Source organism: Pygocentrus nattereri, chromosome 11 (genome assembly GCF_015220715.1).
Source record: "Pygocentrus nattereri isolate fPygNat1 chromosome 11, fPygNat1.pri, whole genome shotgun sequence".
Classification (NCBI taxonomy): Eukaryota; Metazoa; Chordata; class Actinopteri; order Characiformes; family Serrasalmidae; genus Pygocentrus; species Pygocentrus nattereri.
The window spans coordinates 32,141,049-32,159,275 of NC_051221.1; the positions used below are offsets into that span (position 1 = coordinate 32,141,049).

The 18,227-nt window shown below is 38.8% G+C and overlaps 1 protein-coding gene across 5 annotated transcripts; it reads right to left on the reverse strand.

Moving 5' to 3' along the window:
* Positions 1-2,035: 2,035 nt before the first annotated feature.
* hps5 (HPS5 biogenesis of lysosomal organelles complex 2 subunit 2) lies at positions 2,036-18,126 on the reverse strand. 5 transcript variants are annotated; one of them, XM_017701220.1, is made up of 23 exons: positions 17,975-18,126; positions 16,764-16,869; positions 15,942-16,052; positions 15,791-15,855; positions 15,457-15,649; positions 14,115-14,245; positions 13,776-14,009; positions 13,449-13,520; positions 12,632-12,720; positions 11,344-11,522; positions 10,985-11,152; positions 10,514-10,673; positions 9,627-9,744; positions 8,791-8,937; positions 8,640-8,702; positions 7,898-8,457; positions 6,701-6,821; positions 5,611-5,760; positions 4,781-4,900; positions 4,584-4,697; positions 4,228-4,334; positions 3,684-4,080; positions 2,036-3,401 (listed from the first exon to the last, which is right to left on the reverse strand). In XM_017701220.1, the coding sequence occupies exons 2-23, from the start codon at positions 16,863-16,865 to the stop codon at positions 3,341-3,343; spliced, it is 3,462 nt and encodes a 1,153-aa protein (XP_017556709.1). In that variant the 5' UTR covers positions 16,866-16,869; positions 17,975-18,126; the 3' UTR covers positions 2,036-3,340. The 5 variants fall into 5 exon arrangements, with proteins under 5 accessions (XP_017556709.1, XP_017556712.1, XP_017556708.1 ...); XM_017701223.1 differs by having other exon boundaries at positions 10,994-11,152; positions 16,764-16,874; XM_017701219.1 differs by having other exon boundaries at positions 16,764-16,874.
* Between the last annotated feature and the right edge of the window lie 101 nt (positions 18,127-18,227).

The following is an 18,227-nucleotide window of genomic DNA, read 5'->3' on the forward strand; positions in this document are numbered from 1 at the left end:
CAGTACATATTAATGGGATGCTTTGTGTACTCTTCACACTAAACAGATGAAGCATAATAATAATGATAATTATAATTATAATAATGATAATAATAATAATAATAATAATAATGAAAAAAGGCAGAAAACAACACAAAAGCCTCAACTACTAATAACTATACCTAATTTTTCAGTGTTTAGTGTGTCTACTCTTTACCTTCATTACAGCTTCCATTCTTTTTAGGAGACTTACTTTCAGTTTTTCACTGATCTGCAGGGATATTTTTACACACCTCCAAAGTTCAGTCTTAGACGTTGGTTGTATTTTCTGTTTCTTATGATCCAAATTTCTCAAACACATTCAGTGATGTTGAGGTCTGGACTCTGGACTGGTCATTCCATTCTTCTGAGAACACCAGCACCTTCTTTATTTTGATTTACAAAAGTTATTTTTTTGTATATTGCCTTTTCTCAGTAACAGCTTCCTCACAGCTAAACATCTTTTCAGACCCATAGAGTTGTCATCTCACAGCGGACCGACGTACAGAATTGCCTGTGTATTTTTTCAGATCTAAAGCAAGAGTGGCACGCCTCTCATTCAAAGATGAAAGCTTTAAATACTGTTTATCTGACTGTGACAGTTTTGGTGTTCTACCAGGTCTTGCAGGGTTGTTGGGAGTCCCATTTTCTCCTTATTTTTAACCATTTTTTGAACTTGAGTTTTGGAAACTCCTGTTTTGTCACAATTTTCTTTCACCTTCGCCTTCCTTATGCAAGCAGATGATGTTATATCTAATCTCTTCAGAGATATCTACTGAAAAAATACAAATAACTTAAGTAATTAAAGAGAATAAGTAAATGATGGGTGGTCTCAGATTTTTGCTACTGCACAATTTTGCAAAAGCCCAAGCTCACTGTATATATCAAAGTTGAATATATTAACAATGAATATGCCTGCAAAGCAAATATTAAAACAAGACAATGCATGTATGTGTGTGTGTGTTTATAATGGTTGATCAGGATACTATAAGCACTATAATTCTGGTCATTGGAATTTATTATACATAAAAGTGAAAGTGTTTATTCAATGGACTAATTCAAAGAATGTATGTTGGAAGTATTTCAGCACTTAATAAATATTTATAAACTATAATATTTAATTTAATAAATTATAACTATAATATTTAATGGTAATCGCATCCTTAGCTTTTCTAATGGCAGTGAATGAGCACTACATCTTGTGGCAGGCAGCCTCTTCTGTAGGTCAGTATGTCATTGAGGAAAGGTTTAGTTTCAAAGGCCCGACGATCAGTTAGCACAAAAGCATATTTAACCTTTCCTATCATTGAGTCAAATGTAGGAGCTCAGCAAGAACAATCAAAACCTTTAAAGAAGCACCAGGCTGGAATCCACTCTCTGACATCACTGGCAGTCCTCACTTTCCAATTTGAATTCATGCTCTTATCAGTCCTTCAGAACTTACTTTTTTTTTCTCTTCTCAAATCCGCTGTCTATCACTCCTCTTCTCTCCAGGTGTGTATGAGTTCTATCTGATTGAGCCTGGGCCAGGGAGAGAGCCCCATCAACAAGGAGAGGTTTTCCTGGAAAAGGGAAAGGGGCTGTTGGTTATTTGTTCCTATAAAAACATTTGTTTGAATAAAAAATATTGCATAGAGTTGAATGTATGCTGTAGTCGGATGAGATCAAGTGGTTGTTGGATAGTTATTAGTCATCCTAGATACATCTGACATCACATATATTTGGAATGAGTTTGATAAATCACGCTGGGAAATCTGGGGACATTGTGAAGATCGGTAATTCTTAGAAGTTCTTAAAAACACAAGATATTTTGTCCAGAATACTGGTTGCCTAGTGGAAAGGTTCTGCTTGAAGGAAGACTCAAGAAGACTTATTCTTCTTCTTGCCAAAGGGGGCTCCAATACTGAAAACAGGGGTGTCCTCTTTGAGAAATATAAATTACAACCTGAAAGTGTTTATTCAATGGACTATTTCAAAGAATACTGTATGTTGGAAGTATTTCAGCACTTAATAAATATTTATAAACTTTTTCTTACATATTTATTTATTGGTGGCAGTACATTTAGAGTCATCTGTACACAACATGCATGAATAAATATGATTATTCCTATGGACGACATCTTTATTATCATCTTCACCACAGTTGCCACAATACTAACATTCCAAGAAGCAGCAAGTCACCAACAAGGCTTGAAGTTTTAGTCACAAGAAAAGTCTTTCTTGTTCACAGCATCTTTATATGAGGGTTATCTTAATGGCCAAATGAAAAGTTGATTGTTTTTAAGGCTCACAAATGTTCACATATATTAGCAAAGAAAAATACCTTTAGATGCAATTAAATAAATAAATCTAAGCATATATTATTTAAGAAACAAAATGAAACAAAAATGCATTGTTAATACTGTCATAAACACAGCCTAGATCAAGAACTGCTGTAACTATCAGACAAGTTGTGATATTGCAGTGAAGGACACTTTTAAAAAAATCAGGAAAACAAACTTTTAAATCTGTCATAATAATAAACTAATAATAAATGTTTACCACCTCTTTGAACTCTGAGCTAATCTCTAGCTGACCATGGCACACTTTCAGAAATTCCTGATCAGGCTTTACATAGTTTAAGGAAATGTAGGTCAACAACAAAAAGAATGACTTAAGGCAAGAGTAGAATCCCTCTTAAAGTTAGGCAACTGTTTTGTGGGATACTGCCTGATTCATTCAAGATCCAAGATTGCAGGCTTGCATGGGTCATTGCTATAGAATGCTCATTCTATTATACAGGTAGTTTCACACATAACTCTTTGCAAGGGTCCAAACAAATTTTTACAAACCAACGAATACAAACAAACCCTTATTCATAAATTCATGCAAGTCTAATTCTGAAACAAAGACATGTAAGTAACATGTAAGTGTTATCTTAGGATGCATGCAAAGTACCTATTAGAAGAAGCAAATAGCAATATGGTGGTACTGGGAAAGTGCATCTGATCTTAGCCACTAAATATTAAAAACAGTATGTACAAATAGCACCATCAACATAAGATGTTTTTAAATGGGTCCAGGGAACCATAAAGCACCTCAGAATAAGAGTGCAGATACAGAAGCAGTTCTCTTTTGTTCATATATTCAATAAAAAAAGGATAATGAAAGGCAAAATTAGATCCAGCACTCAAACACTGAGAAAATTATATCAATTATCCCTGACATAACAAACGAGGGCAGGCTGTAGTGTAGATACTGCAAGATTCCAAGCAGAACATCCTGCTGCGTGGTGAAGAGAGCAGAGAGGATGTGAGGAGGAGGACCCAGAGGAGAATCTCCATTAGGCATGTTGAGACCAGAGGAACCGATCACACCGTTCCAGCATAGTCTGAATCAGAGCTCTGGAGAGAGAGTAACAAAGACAAAGTGAGAATAATTAAGACGAGCCATAATAGACTGGAGATGTACAGCCTGTAAATATTGTAGGCTGGTTTCACAGACTCAGATTAAGCCTGACCCTAAATTAATGGGACTTTTAGTGATAAAATATTGACAGAGCTTAGACCAAGACTACGCTTAATCTATGTCTGCAAAACTGGCCTGTGTCTCATAATCATTATAGCTGCAGTAGCGATGGATGACCTGTAGGGGTCACTACATCCAAAAACTCTTTCTCCCCTCACCTCTGCCTCTTCTCTGCCACTCTCAGAAGCTCACACATGAGTGTAGAACGGGGGCTGAGCTCCAGCTGCACTCCACACTCCTGCAGAGCTGCTAAAGCCCGATCAGGTCCCACAGCTCGAGCTAGACACAATGTCAACTTCTCCACGTTCACCTGGCTGCTCCAATCCACTGAATCATTAGACGGGTCACCAGGCCCACTATCAATGCCTTTACCATTCATGTCACTTGTGCAGGTATCGCTGCTTGTGCCGTTACTTTTGTTTACATTGGACTGACAGGTGGCGTCAGCAGAAGATGAAAGTGTGACAGCTGAAGCTGAGAGGCTGCTGCTGTTGCGGTGCTGCTGACAAAGCTGAATCAATAACATCCACTCCTCAACTGTCTGAGGAACTATACCTACAGAGAACCACAAACAAAACTATCAGAACAATCTATTTTGAAAATACATAAAGATCATTAATTAAAATTAGGTACAACTAGTCCGAAATCACTAACAGCAATGCTATAAGTATGAGAATCATTTTACATATAAGAGCTTTTTACCACTGGGCTCCTCCAGCAGACTCATGTCATCCAGTCCACAAATGGCAGAGAACGCCTCGGTGCGGCGCTGCAGCTCATTGCACAAATACAGGTAGCCTGTCCAGAACCTGTGAGAGGATACAATCTGCTGTTCAACAAGACAGGAGCAGAGTTACAGCATCTTAATATAAAAACTTGAATGATTTAATGCTTTGATCAAACATTGTACTTTTTCCCTGTTTGAATACTAGAGAAACACTCATTTCACATACATAAACTTGTAGTACTAGGATCTCTCTCCCACAAATTCTCTCTCCCACATTTTTCATTTTTGAGTAGTATTTTATGCCTGAGAGTTGGAACATTGCTGCACTCACCCATGTACTCTACACGACTCAAGCATCTTCTGTTTGGAGGCAAGGTCAGCAGGCAGGCGGATCAGCAGCGATAACAGACGCCCATAGCCCCAGCAAAAGTAGTGAGAATGCCACCTTTCAACAAGAGCAATAACATCAGAAGGAAGTTTTCTTCCGTCTACATGGAAAAACATACTTAAAGAATAACAGATTAATACTTTGGCTGTCCATCGGCTGTAATTGTATCCTCTCTCTGCGGTGCATCATGGGTAAGAGCCAGCTCTAGCCAATCTTGTCGCAATGTTTCAGGCTGAAGGAGTGACCCCAAGAAAGACAGCCTGGAGACAAAGAGATGTCTGTTCTGAAGGAGCTGGTCTAGCGATGTACTAATAGGTAATTTTGTGATACATGACACTTTATTTTTATTTACACCATTCATCAATTGCATTTCAGCAGAAGCAGCATTAGTAAATAATTTTGAAATAATTCAAATGTACTTGTGTGAATGACTACTAGCTAAGCAATGATAACATATCCTCATGGTGCATAACAACTGCTGATGAATAAATGTTAATTTTATTAAACTGCTCATGGTTTTGGAATATGAATAGAGGCTGGCTCTAAAATGTCAAATTATTAAAAAAGATCTAAACAGATTCTACAAGTCTATGGACATCATTCTCAGTAACATCTCACATTCTACCATCTGGCAGTTTGTTAATGGTGGTGAAAGACAGCTTTCAGTAGCTTCTCTTATAAACACCTCAATACTGACATCAGTTGTGTTAGGATTTGGTGTAGGAGAGGGAAATGGCAAGCCAGCATGTGTTACACTGGTTACATGTGCAACAAATCATTCCTGTATAACTGGATGAAAAACAGTCTTGTCAGGACACATACTTTAGAGCGAGAGCTTCTAAAGGACTTGTACACTGCATGTGCAAGTAATTATGCATAAATTTACTCAATAATGTAGTTACTCCGGCAGGTATCTGTACATCTGTAAGCATCGACAATATTTCTAACTCCTGTAATTTGTTATGAATACCTTTGTTCCTCAACTTGGGACTGAATGAGATTGTCTAGGTAGGGCAAAAAGTGACTGGGTTGGACCATAGCCATGACGTCAGAGGGAAGGATTGTAGGGTAGAACTGAGGGTATGCACGAACGGCCACCTCTCCATGTTTCTCATACAGTCTACAACAGAGAAAAGAGAACAAAAAAAATGACTTAATTACAAATAAATAAATGGAAAAAATAATTAACAATAGGAGCAGCATCCTGTGACCATACTCAACACTAAGTACAGAACAAATCAGGGTCCCCTAGTGGAAGGATTGACTATGAGGTGACCTGTATACTGATGCATTTTATGGTCATAATATGTATATGTGTGGGTTCTCCCTGCAGTTATTTAACAAGCATTCTTAGGCAGGGCACTTTTAACTCAATATCAAATGACAAAATTAAAGAAGAAAAGAAAAACACTTCAAGCTCTTTATGACATAAAAGCTGATTCAAAGACAACTGGGGAAGGAGGTCTAATGGGCTTCCTTTTCTCAGTTAATTAATTGCAATATATTACTCTGGCAGTGAAACTAATTCATTTAGCAGGCAGGTTTGGTATGTTCCATAGCAAGTGAAATAAAATCATGATTCAAATCAAAAGGTAAAACTCTGGTCACATATTATGCAAAATGTGTACAGGTGTAATCACATGATGACGCAGGCTATTTTAAAACATTCTCCATCACATGTTCTAAACAGCCTTAAATTAAATCTCTGCCAAATTATACAATGACTGCTAACATTTATTTTCTGTGTGTTCATGGCTGAAGTTTAAGAAGTACTCAAAGCACATGCAGTTTAAAACCAAAGTGGTGTGGCTCAGTGCATTATATTGTATAGTTTCTGGGTGAGTTAATAGTATATTCAAGGGAAAAAAATCTAATGTTGAATACAATGAAAATTTGACTAGTCATCTCATGCGAGGGCACTCGTTTGGACAGAAAATACTTATTTTATTTATCAAGTTAAATTTTGTCTTTCTTATTGGAGATCCCTTTACTATTATAGCCCTGCTCCAATGCCAACTGAATCAAGTGTGATGTAGTACGTGTTTGCACATATAACTTGCCTGTAAAGATGAGACAGAAGCATGGGAGCATTCCAGGGCTGCAGCTCTCTTAGACTGCGCAGTGACTTCAGCAAGTCTCCTTTCTGGATTACTTCCACCACCTTACTGCCCCGGGTGAACTCTGACGACACGTATACACAAAGCAATTACTTGGACAGGGAAAGGAACATTCCACTGCTCAGCAGTCAACCGGTTTGGCACTCTCTGATGACACCTGATGAACTAACTACTAAGGTCCAATGAAACGTGCTAACTAACCACTAATGTTTATGGAAATGTGCTTTGCATATGTATATGTAAACATAGTAGTGCTACTACACTGTACAAATACATTTTTAAAATGTAACAAAAAGGAAATTCTGACCTTAAGCAGGGAGAAAAAAATGACCAGATTTATTATTATGTGTAAAACTTTGTGGATCTGAACTTAACTAATCTTACTGCTGCCTGCGTATGTACTATGAATGGCACATGCTTGTAAAACTTGCTATTCATTAAAAAAATTAGCTAAATTACATGAGGCAGAGTTCCGAGAGACTTCATTGTCCTACGTTCTGGTAAGATGCTTGAATTGAGAACAATTTTATTTTAAAGGTCAAGCAAAACTAATTAAATAACTGGTCCTTTTCTGTAATAGTAAATAGTGTATAATACTAAGGATGGGTGACATGGCAAAAATAAAACATCATGACACAACAAGACATTTTCACAATACACCATATGCATCTCCACGCATGGTTACTTTTTCTGAGGTGGAACATACAAAAAAATCATCAATACGGCCATATTTAATAATACTATCAAAAACGATAAAAACAATGATTTTGCACGAATATTCTGAATAAATTGAAGTTTAAGCACTGGTGACATCCATGATATGGCCAGAAAAACTGGCCAAGATTTTGACATAATTTATAACAATAATACTATCATACTGCCCACCCATATGTAATTGTGTGTAAACAGTGAATATGGATACTACACTCTTACAAACAACACACTGTCTTAATCTTAATCTTGAAAATAACACATTCTGTCCTTAACTACATACATCTGTGTGTTAAAAAAACACATTTTGTTACTTTTAATATGAAACAAGATGTAATGCAACATGAAATATGCAGTGTTCAAAGAGTGGACACATAACTGTGTTGTTATTTAACAAATCACTTTTTATGTAGAAAAAAAGATACTAACCCATCATGCCGGCAATATACGCCTTTAAGACATCTGGTTGCTCTCTGTACCTCAACATACACATCCTCCTGACTCTCTCCTTATCCAGGAGGAAAAAGAACGTCTGCAGAAAAACACACACTTTCTCCACTCCTCCATCACCTGCTCCACCCGGGCAGCCCATGTCCAAGTAAAGACAGGCAAGCTGAGTGAGGTTATCCTGGAGGTCAGAGGGCAAATGCGGCTGAATCAATTTCACCTGAGCTGTCAAGGGTGACGAGAACACCGGAGCAGGAGGGACAGAACTGAGGCTGTTATCGGTAAGGCTTTCTCCCTTCTGAAGTGCTGAGGTGTGGTCTTGTTCTGCACTGTCAGACTGAGAGAAGGTGGAGCATGACTGAGTGTCTGCATCTTCATCTTCCATTTCCAAACTCTTCTTCTCCTCCTTCTTCTCTCTATTATCTCCTCTGTCCACATGGTCCTCTGGTCCCAGGACCCTCTCTAGAACAGGGACCCACTCTAAGAGAACCTCTGTCAGGCATCCAGGTTCCAAAAGAACTAGAGGGTCCTGGATCTGTAAGCTAAAGGGAGATAGAGAGAGAAAGGGACAGAGGGAGAAAAGAGAACTGTATTTAGTTTTGGCCAGGATTCTGGACATGTAAAGGTGACTCCCTGTTGAGAGGGGACTTGATTTCAACGCTATGTTTAGACACACTTTTGAAAAACACTACATTTCTCAGTTTCATCACTGGCTAGTACTCACATGGCCTTCTCTGTTGCTGCCCTCAGCTCCTGCAGATCATTCTCCGCATGGTCAACAATAGATCTGAGGTTGGAAGACAAAGTTAATTAGGTCAGTGATTACACTGAACAGGTATCATTATGCAATTGAAGATCACCATAAAGAAACATACTCATTGTCCACTTCATCTGGGAATGGGGCAGGTGAGGCTGTGATTTCTCCGTGCCCGCTCTCCCTATGCTCAGGTCGGGTCCAAAGGTCAGAGTTCATTTGCAGAGTGTTGATCTTCTCTGTGGTCTTTTTCACAAAGCTTGACACACTGTTAAATGCAAACATACAAACACAAAATATGATTTCACCACTATTCATTCAAAGGTTCCAAAGAGGACTTAAAGAAACAAAGTTAAGACTCACACTACAAACCAAACTAATACAATCATAATCAGGGCACCATTACAAATACGTAAATGTAAACATGAAGTGCAAATTTGATAAAGACAATGTAAGAATAACACAGAAACTACAGGACTGAAAAACAAACATACCGTTCATATGGAATGAAGCAATGTGAAATGAAAAAAAGTGAAGGGGGTGGCTCTTTCTAAATCCAGCAGCCATCTCGAAAGAGGAAGTTACAATACAGAAGTAATCTACTTTTAGCCAGGTACTTTTTCTGCACTAATAAGCCTGTTTAGTTTCACTTCCTCTTCAGCTGGCCAAAAAAAAGGGGATCTTGTCTAGATGAGTCTTTTTATGAATGTGTAACTAAACGTCTACCATAGAAATAGACCAGATTTTTATCTATTTGGGTAGATCTGTTTGATAATTATATTGTATGAATACTGAGGGTGTGTTTGTGTGTTCACCTGGACTAAGCTAATATAGCACAATCATGCCTGAACTTTCTAGGGGCCATCTCTGAACTAGTGCCTTACTGAGTCGTAACCTTCCTGTAAATGGGGTGTGGAATGCAGCAGAAATTTTGTGCATATGATTCAGTTAGAATACCTGTCTTTAACAGCCTGCAGGGCCATGCGTGGTGGTTTGGGGCGGAATGAGAGTGGCAGATGAAACTGTAGGCCGAGATCTGATTTATCCCCCTCTATACGCACACATGACTGAGAGTCTGAATGTGAATGGAAAAAAGACAAAGGCAGAAGAGAAACAGAGAAAAAAAAGATGAAATGAAAAGATGAGAAAGGAGTGAAAGTATGTAAGACACATAAAATTAGAGCGTAGGGGCATAAATATAAAAAGCAGGGGTGAGGGAATGAATCGGCTCAGAATAAATCAAAGAACAGCCAAAGGGAATATAATAAATGAAAGAAAAGGAGAGCGGATGACATAACAAACATGAGTGGAATAAAAGAAATGTGGAGAGAAAAAAAAAAAAAGAAGGTGATTCACAAAACAAAATAAGAAATAATTCACGTGATTAAAAATATTCTGTCATGCAAAAACTGCCTGAACACAAACGCTGTGCTTTGTAAGAGATGATCGTGTGGACTGCTAGACTGCTGAAATGAACAGCAAACTGACCTTTAAAGGGCTTTCAGGTTTTTTTTTATTTCACGTTCTCACCTTTCACTCACAGGACTCACAGTTCTGATACCATACAAAGTACACAGTCTACAAGGCAATCTTGGGCAGTTACTCAAGTGTGTAAAATAAAATCTTTTTTTATTTTTTTTTAAATAAAAAAACCCTTTTTGATCCACAATACAAATGAACCTACAGATTCCTGGGACAAGACACTGTTAGTCACATTGTATCTTCTGAAGCACCTTGTGCTTTTTACATTACAGACACATAAAAAGCTTTCCGCTAAATCTGATGGTGTAGATCCTGTTCTTCGATTTTTGTTAGTGTCTGCTCTCTGTCTGTCTCCCTCTTACCATGCTCCCCCTGCTCCTCTTCCTGAGCAAAGTTAAACTCCTTGAGCCTTTCCTCCTCCAGCATTGACTGGCTAATGAGGGAACTAGTGTCCTCATCAGACTGGCTGCCTCTACGGCTGATGACACGGTATATGCCACAATCCAGCACACTGAAGCTTTCCTAATGGAGAAGATGTATTCCTATTAGAGTCAACCATGCTCTCAACATCACTGATTATTCAGACGTTTATCAATGCGTACCTCACTCTGCATCTTTATAATATCCGTAAAAGACTGTCATCTTATATTGAAACTGTAAATGCTTATGTTCTAAAATGACACATCTATATCATTTAGTTATGCGATAAAGATATAATTAAGATAAACTCTGAGTCAACAATTACACTGAGGATCCTGCTTTGCTGACAAGTACATATAGTAAAACTGGTTAGGTATTAGCTTGATTAAATTTGACCCTGCGTTGTCAACTACCAGGCTCACGTGAGAAGAGATGCTGCTTCTGCGACTGCTGCAGGCAGAGTCTAAAGGCTCCAACTTGCTGATAACTTCATCCAGCTGGCTGATCAGCTGCTGCTGGGAGGTGGAGCTAAGCTGGGACTTGAGATGTTCCAGGCGGTCAGTGGGGATAGACTTTCTTGCCTGAGGGTGAAAAGTGAGCAAAAATGAAAGAGAAACAGAAAGAAAAACACAAAAATATGTGTATAGATCTGTGCCTGTGTGTTTTTTCACAGGAAGCAAACTGTACCAACATATCCTGGGTGGTATGTTAGGAGAGTGTGAAAGGGTCAAGACTGATGTAAGACTGTACAATCATGCGTAAGTGTGCGTACCCTGCATGCCACTATAGCGTGCTGGAACATGCAGCAGACAGTGGCAGCCAGTGTCCAGCTCTCTCGCCTCATCAATCTCTCCACACAGCGTTCAGCAGGCAACAACGACAGGTGAGACAAGTGCCCATCGCCATGGAGACAATATAGCTCGCTACGGAACACCGCAATGTCTACTATATCTAGGGTGGCCGAGATTAGGAAGACAGAAGAAAACATTTGCACCAACAAACAGTGATGTCATCAGTGTTTGAACAACAGTCATCGACATGAAAATAACTGGCAGCATAAATAAATAAATAAATAAATAGATAGATAGATAGATAGATAGATAGATAGATAGATAGATAGATAGATAGATAGATAGATAGATAGATAGATACAGTAAAATTGTAATATTTTGGATCCAAAAATAGTACTGCTGTATGAAATAATTACAATCAAATATTAAATCATAGCACTCATACTAACAATACTATTAGTGATATTATTATAATTTTAGTTATATTCTGTTTCAACACATGTAGAGCCCTTGGAATACAAAAAGTTGTCTTAGTTCACAAGATGACATTAATTTTTTTATAATGACACTAAGGTGACGGTGAGTAGAGTTACTGTTAGAAATGGTTAGATTAGCATAGTCTGATCCCCCCATTCAAAAACTAAAAGCACAAAGGCAGAAACAATTCCACTGGGCAAGACATTACATTCACATATCAGTTCAAATTACTCTGGATACAAGCATCTGATAATTATACAAGGATGAAGCTTGAAAAAAATAGTAGCTGAAAAATAGCCGTGAAAAATGTACCTGGGAAACTGTACCAAAAACTATATTATAATAATAATAATATTAATAATAATAATAATAATAATAACAACAATAAAAAATAATACAGTTGTTCATAGAGCACGTTTCATACTGGTAGCAGCCCAAAATGCTTTACAGGCAGGTGATTATGTTTCACAATAATAGACAAAAGAATGACAAATCAAGTTAAAAAGAAACACTAAAGAGACAGAGTTTTAATTAAATACTAAGTTAAAGAAAGTTTCTAAAACATGTGAACCGTACTTGACTGTCTAATAGAGGGCAGAATTGAGCTGCACAGTTTACAAGCATAATAATGTTTCTTTGGTAAGTAATCACACATTAAGCTAGCGGTTTAATAAACCCTAATGAAAAGTGCTCTTCACACCTGGTGTAAGTTCAGCTGCCAAGTAATGATCAAAAATATACTAATTTTACAGATTACAGAAGCACTGGCCATTCCTGCACACTATTTCTGACCTTTGACTTCGGTCCACAGCAACACTTGTCCACTCTGGGGAGTAAAGATATAAATAGCAGAATCTGTCCATGTCAGGAGGTTCAGATCACTGTAACACAAACACACAAAAGCTTATTTAAAGCTCATAAAAGTCCATTTACCCTGTTCAGTCAAAAATGAACCTCAATTTTACACAGACAAGAATTTTATTAATTTCACTAGTGCACTTGAAACATCTTAGGCAATCATTCTATACATACATACATACACACACACACACACACACACACACACACACACATATATATACACACACACACACACACACACACACACACACACACACACACACACACACACACACACACACACACACGTTTACATTTACAGCATTTAGCAGACGCTCTTATCCAGAGTGACTTACAAGAAGTGCTTTGTCTATCTAGAGAAAGTATCTTTGCTAGTTACCGATACGTTAGAGAGAAAGACAGTTCTGAGCTCAGATACTGCTAGATAAAAAAGACAGTGTAGATATATATTATATCATTATATAATTAATATTTTATGTGACTGTTGTCAGAACAAAACTTTGCATCTCCATTTTTGTTGTTCTTCAGTTTTTGACCATTTGAAAATGCCTGTTGTTCTTTACATTCTGTGTAAATTTCGTGAGGAATGGAACACAAGAAATGGCTCAGAATTATTTGGAAAAAAATCAGGTTCCACTGACTTACATTAAAAGTAGATTATGTTTTTCCCTTCTCCTACAAAGTCATCCTTTTGGAGACACAAGGTTTTGTTCCGACAACAGCGATATATTCATCAGTTCTTTGTTACCCAAAGTGAAGTAGTCGAGGAAAAGCTAAAGACTGAGAACTCTTCTGTCCTGGGTTATACTGTGGCTCACTCCTAAACACAGCAAGAACAAAAAAAATATAATCAACATCAACAAAAATACTCAGAAATTATTCAGGGCAAAGTCAGCTTCAAGGATGTGCACGTTATTACCAGATTCATTGTGTGCTTTGTGTCCACTACTTTACCCATTAATTTTAATTTAATTACTTCTATCTAGGAACCTGTATTTCATTTTTTCTCAGTAAACATCAATAACTACTCCTTCTACTTTGTGCCACAGACATGCAAAGATCCAGAAACACTTACTTGTACGAGATGAGAGGCAACGCAGGGCAGGCGAGTAGCTGTTTGAACTGATGAGTACTGAGCACCTCTCCGTTGAAGTTGGCCTCCCAGACACGCGAACCTGGCCGAGCACAGAACAGCAGGTGGCTGGTGGCTCCTGTCACCCCCCTCAGCCCAGCCTGCTGCTGCTGCGGGCAAAAACATGCTCCATACTCTCCGTCACGCTCCTTATTGCCCACTCGCCAAAACTTCTCTCTGAGACAAAGTATTTAAACATTATCTGAGAATGACTTATTACCTTATGATGGGATTTGCTCAAAAACACACTAATGAAAACGCAACCATCCTAAATACACACACCTTTCAGTATCACAGAGATAGCAGCGGCTGAGTGAAGAGACCAGCAGACGACCTTCCAGGTATCCCAGCTGCACCACACGGGAGTCTACAGTGGTGACGGTTTGAACTGGGAAGATCACAAACGCTGTACCCTGCAGAAACGTATACATGAACACAACCATACATGCTAACACTCACACAAACAGAATCCTTTTAAACGCTTGCTGTGTAAAGGTCAACATTAGGCAATCATCTGAATATGTCAACTTAAAGAGGAATTCTTTAATTCAATCACTCTGATGAAAACAGCCATTCAAAGTGGCTTGACGTGAAATGATTTAGCAGTTCAGCAGTGAACCTACACTGCTTTTGAGTTCAGTATGTTAAGTGATACTTTTTTTAATCCCACAAACGGGGAAATTCTACCTCTGCATTTAACCCATCCGTGAAGTGAAACACCACATACACACACACTAGTGGGCAGTGAGCACACTTGCCCGGAGCGGCAGGCAGCCCTATCCACGGCACACGGGGAGCAATGGGGGTTAGGTGTCTTGCTCAGTCATGGACTGTCGGTGCTGGGGATCAAACCGGCAACCTTCCGGTCACAGGGCCAGATCCCTAACCTCCAGCCCACGACTGTGCTTTGGGTATTATTTCGCCATCTGCAATAATCGTATTTTTAAAGATGTTTTTGTATTTTTTGTGCTTTTGGCTTCAGCCAATATATGAGCCACCATTTTGTGCTCCAGTGAGGCAGCTTTTAGACATTCAATGTTTCAGAATCTCTGATTCCTAGAACACTGCTGGACTCTGACTCTAGAACACAGCAATTCACATTGAAACATTCTTACTGACTTTGTTTCCATCATGTTGAGAAATGATTGGAATTTCCCTTTAAAGCAACAAACAATAAAAGGTTGTGTATTATGATGATATTAACACAGTTAAAGGGCTTTATTAAGCATTACGCAAAAACGGCTTATTGATGTTATAAATTGGCCACACAATGCAAAATGATTTAAAAAAACACTTTTTAATAAATTCAAATCACTTCATTAATTATTAATAATGTATCAATAATAATAACAGTTCACATTTTTTCTCCATGTCATTCCCAGTAGCTTATGCTTGTCCAGCAGCATAACAAATAAAAAAGATTTATCCATTGACAGTGCAAAGTTTCTTAAACTTGACACATTAACTCAGAATTTATATGATGTGTGCGATCATTTGTACAATGTGTAATTTACAAAGGCTTCAAAAGTGGCTCAGCCAATCAAATTTTAGTACCGAAAGCTTGTTCAAGATAAATCTAAAAGCTGAAAGTTAAATGGCGAAGTATTAGGATGCCCTTTTATACCTTGCCAAGTTTAGAGGATCCAGCACGTAGAAAGGACACTTTCCCACCCATGTCTCCAATGAAGACACGGAGAGCTGCTGTATCCCAGCACAGAGCTGTTATGGCCTGTCCACGGTGCTCCCATGACACACATGCACGCTCAGGACGTCCCCGCCTCTCCAACTGCAGCTCCCACACCACCACAAGACCCTCACTGAAATAAATAAGCACCATAAACATACACAGAACTACACTCAAAACACATATACACAATCCAAATGCAAACTACGTTCAGGAATATTAACAGTCTATCTGAACATAACTAATGTAGAGCACAGAGGATAAGATGGAGTACCTTGTTGCCACAGCAATAAAGTCTTCATCATGTGGGCAACATGCTACCTGAGTAATAGAGCCCTCCTGAGAGGGAAAAAGTACTTTATTATTTCTCATTATTTTCCCATAACATTCAAACTTTAAACACTTTGTGAGGACAATGTGACCACCTTGTGTGTTAGGATGAGTCTCTGTTTCCAGCCATCTCTCTGGATGAGGTGCAGCCCTCCTGCTGAGGTGCCAAGTGCAAGCCATTTCCTAGACACTGCAATACATGTGCACTAACACACACATACACACGAACGCACACACAGACACACAAAGTAACAAAGGAAAAATATGGAACACATACTGTAAGCATCCAACCTACATCACCACTGGATTGGAATCTATGGGCTTTTAATTCAAAAGCTCAAGAGCCCATGTCTCAGATATTTTGCTAATTGTCAAAGTGAAAATAACTATTGCAATTCCTATCTACTGCTACATTTAACATATTGGGAAAACAATAAAACATAAATGCAACCTGTGCAGAAGTCATGGCACATTTTATATTTTGTCTTTTTTTTTTTTTTTTTTTACAATACACTGAGCTCAACAAATAAAAAGAAATGATTTGCAGCAAAGAATCACATATAAGTGTGTTTTCTGTAGAAAATGTCTTAACTTATTTTCACTTACAAAATCAACAGAACATGTAATCTGACCAGGGGTATACGCTGTGTATTAACATGGCAAAGATGAATAGGAAGAGACCGCATGGAAAAAAATGACACAGCATATCCATAAAATAATCAAACCAACAGACAATTTTAAACACAGTATAATAATAAACACGTTACTGCACACTGAAAGCAGTGCATGCTTTAAAACTTTAAAGAACTAGACATACATGTGGAGTGAAAATGACCAATCTAAATATGAATATAAGCACATAATGAGAATTGCGCACAAAATTGAAATCTGCTGTGTTAGTTGAGTAGCTTTACTACCTTGAGTCTGCCCGAGTCCAGCCGCAGGGCAGAGAGCAAGGGGTCTAAACAGTCAAACTCAGCCAAGACATGAGTGTATGACTCAGGCACCACAGGAATCATCCTGCTGAGCTAGGAGAAATAAAGAATGAGAGACATAGAGAGACATAGAGAGAGAGAGAGAGAGAGAGAGAGAGAGAGAGAGAGAGAGAGAGAGATGAGTGCATAGGGATGTCAACAGAGCACTGACTTAACGTGTCCCGTGGCCTTTGGTTAATGGTGACACTGCTGCTGAACTGCTGCTTCCTTCTTCAAGCTGCCTGCTGTCATATGATGAGAGTCAATTCAATTTAAAAAGCATGACCGTAACTGACCGTATGCGCCAACGCGTCCCCGTTTTAACAACATCTGAACGAGTTTAAAACTTTACAGCGCCACCTACGTGAGTCATACGAGTCTCACAAAGTTTCCTTTCTTTTTTCAATCGCTGGCTAACTTTGTTCAGCACGATCTGCAACCTAAAGGTGTCTCAGTTTCAGGCGCGGCCAGAAAATACAGGACGGACTGTGAGCTGTAACAGTGGACACAAACCTCGTCAAGGAGACACTATTGACAGTAAGCTCGCACGTCCCGACAGTGTTAAAGCATCAGACTTACAGGCAGACACTCCTCCTCCTCCCCCCGTTGCTGTCCCGTTAACGCACAAAGTTTTACAGGCAGTGACAAAACTTCATCACACAAGTACTACTTCTACTTTTTAACGTCCCCAACCGTCCGCTGCTGATAACTCAAACAGTCCTGAATCGTGTTACCGACATAAATTTTACCTGCAGTCACTTCAGCATATCAGCATGACCGAACATCACGAGACCCGAGAGAGAGAGAGAGAGAGAGAGAGAGAGAGAGAGAGAGAGAGAGAGAGCTGAGCTAACCTGCATTAGCCTGCTAACGCTAGCTAACAGTAACGTTACAGAGCGGGGCGGACGGTCCGTTTACTTTAGTTTCAGATACTTTTCACAATTTAAGGTTCACTTATAAATATGTTAGCTATAAAATTTACATTTTCACGCTTTGGAAGTTGAAGCTGTACTCGGACTATCTAGCTAGCGGATTCCAGGTAACGCTGACTTACTTTTCTCGGTGAATAATCAAGATCTCTTCACTCTAACGTTACTTTAGCCTAGCGAGCTTCAGTGAATTATTGACAAATATGAACGACGTCCGTAGGTTACCTTCTTTCATCAGATATGGGCCAGTTTAGGTCATATCCATGTCCTGGTAAAGTTTGCTCTGACAGTGGTGTCCACTTTAGTTTTGAAGGCTGTTCGCAATGTTGCAACTTCAACCCGCAGTTTGACAGCGGAGAGAAGTCTCTCTCTCTCTCTCTCTCTCTCTCTCTCTCTCGCCGGCACTACTTCCGAAAATGACGCCGCTCTCTGAAGCGCACTGATTTGTCCGCTCAGAGGAACTACTTTGAAGGCTTTT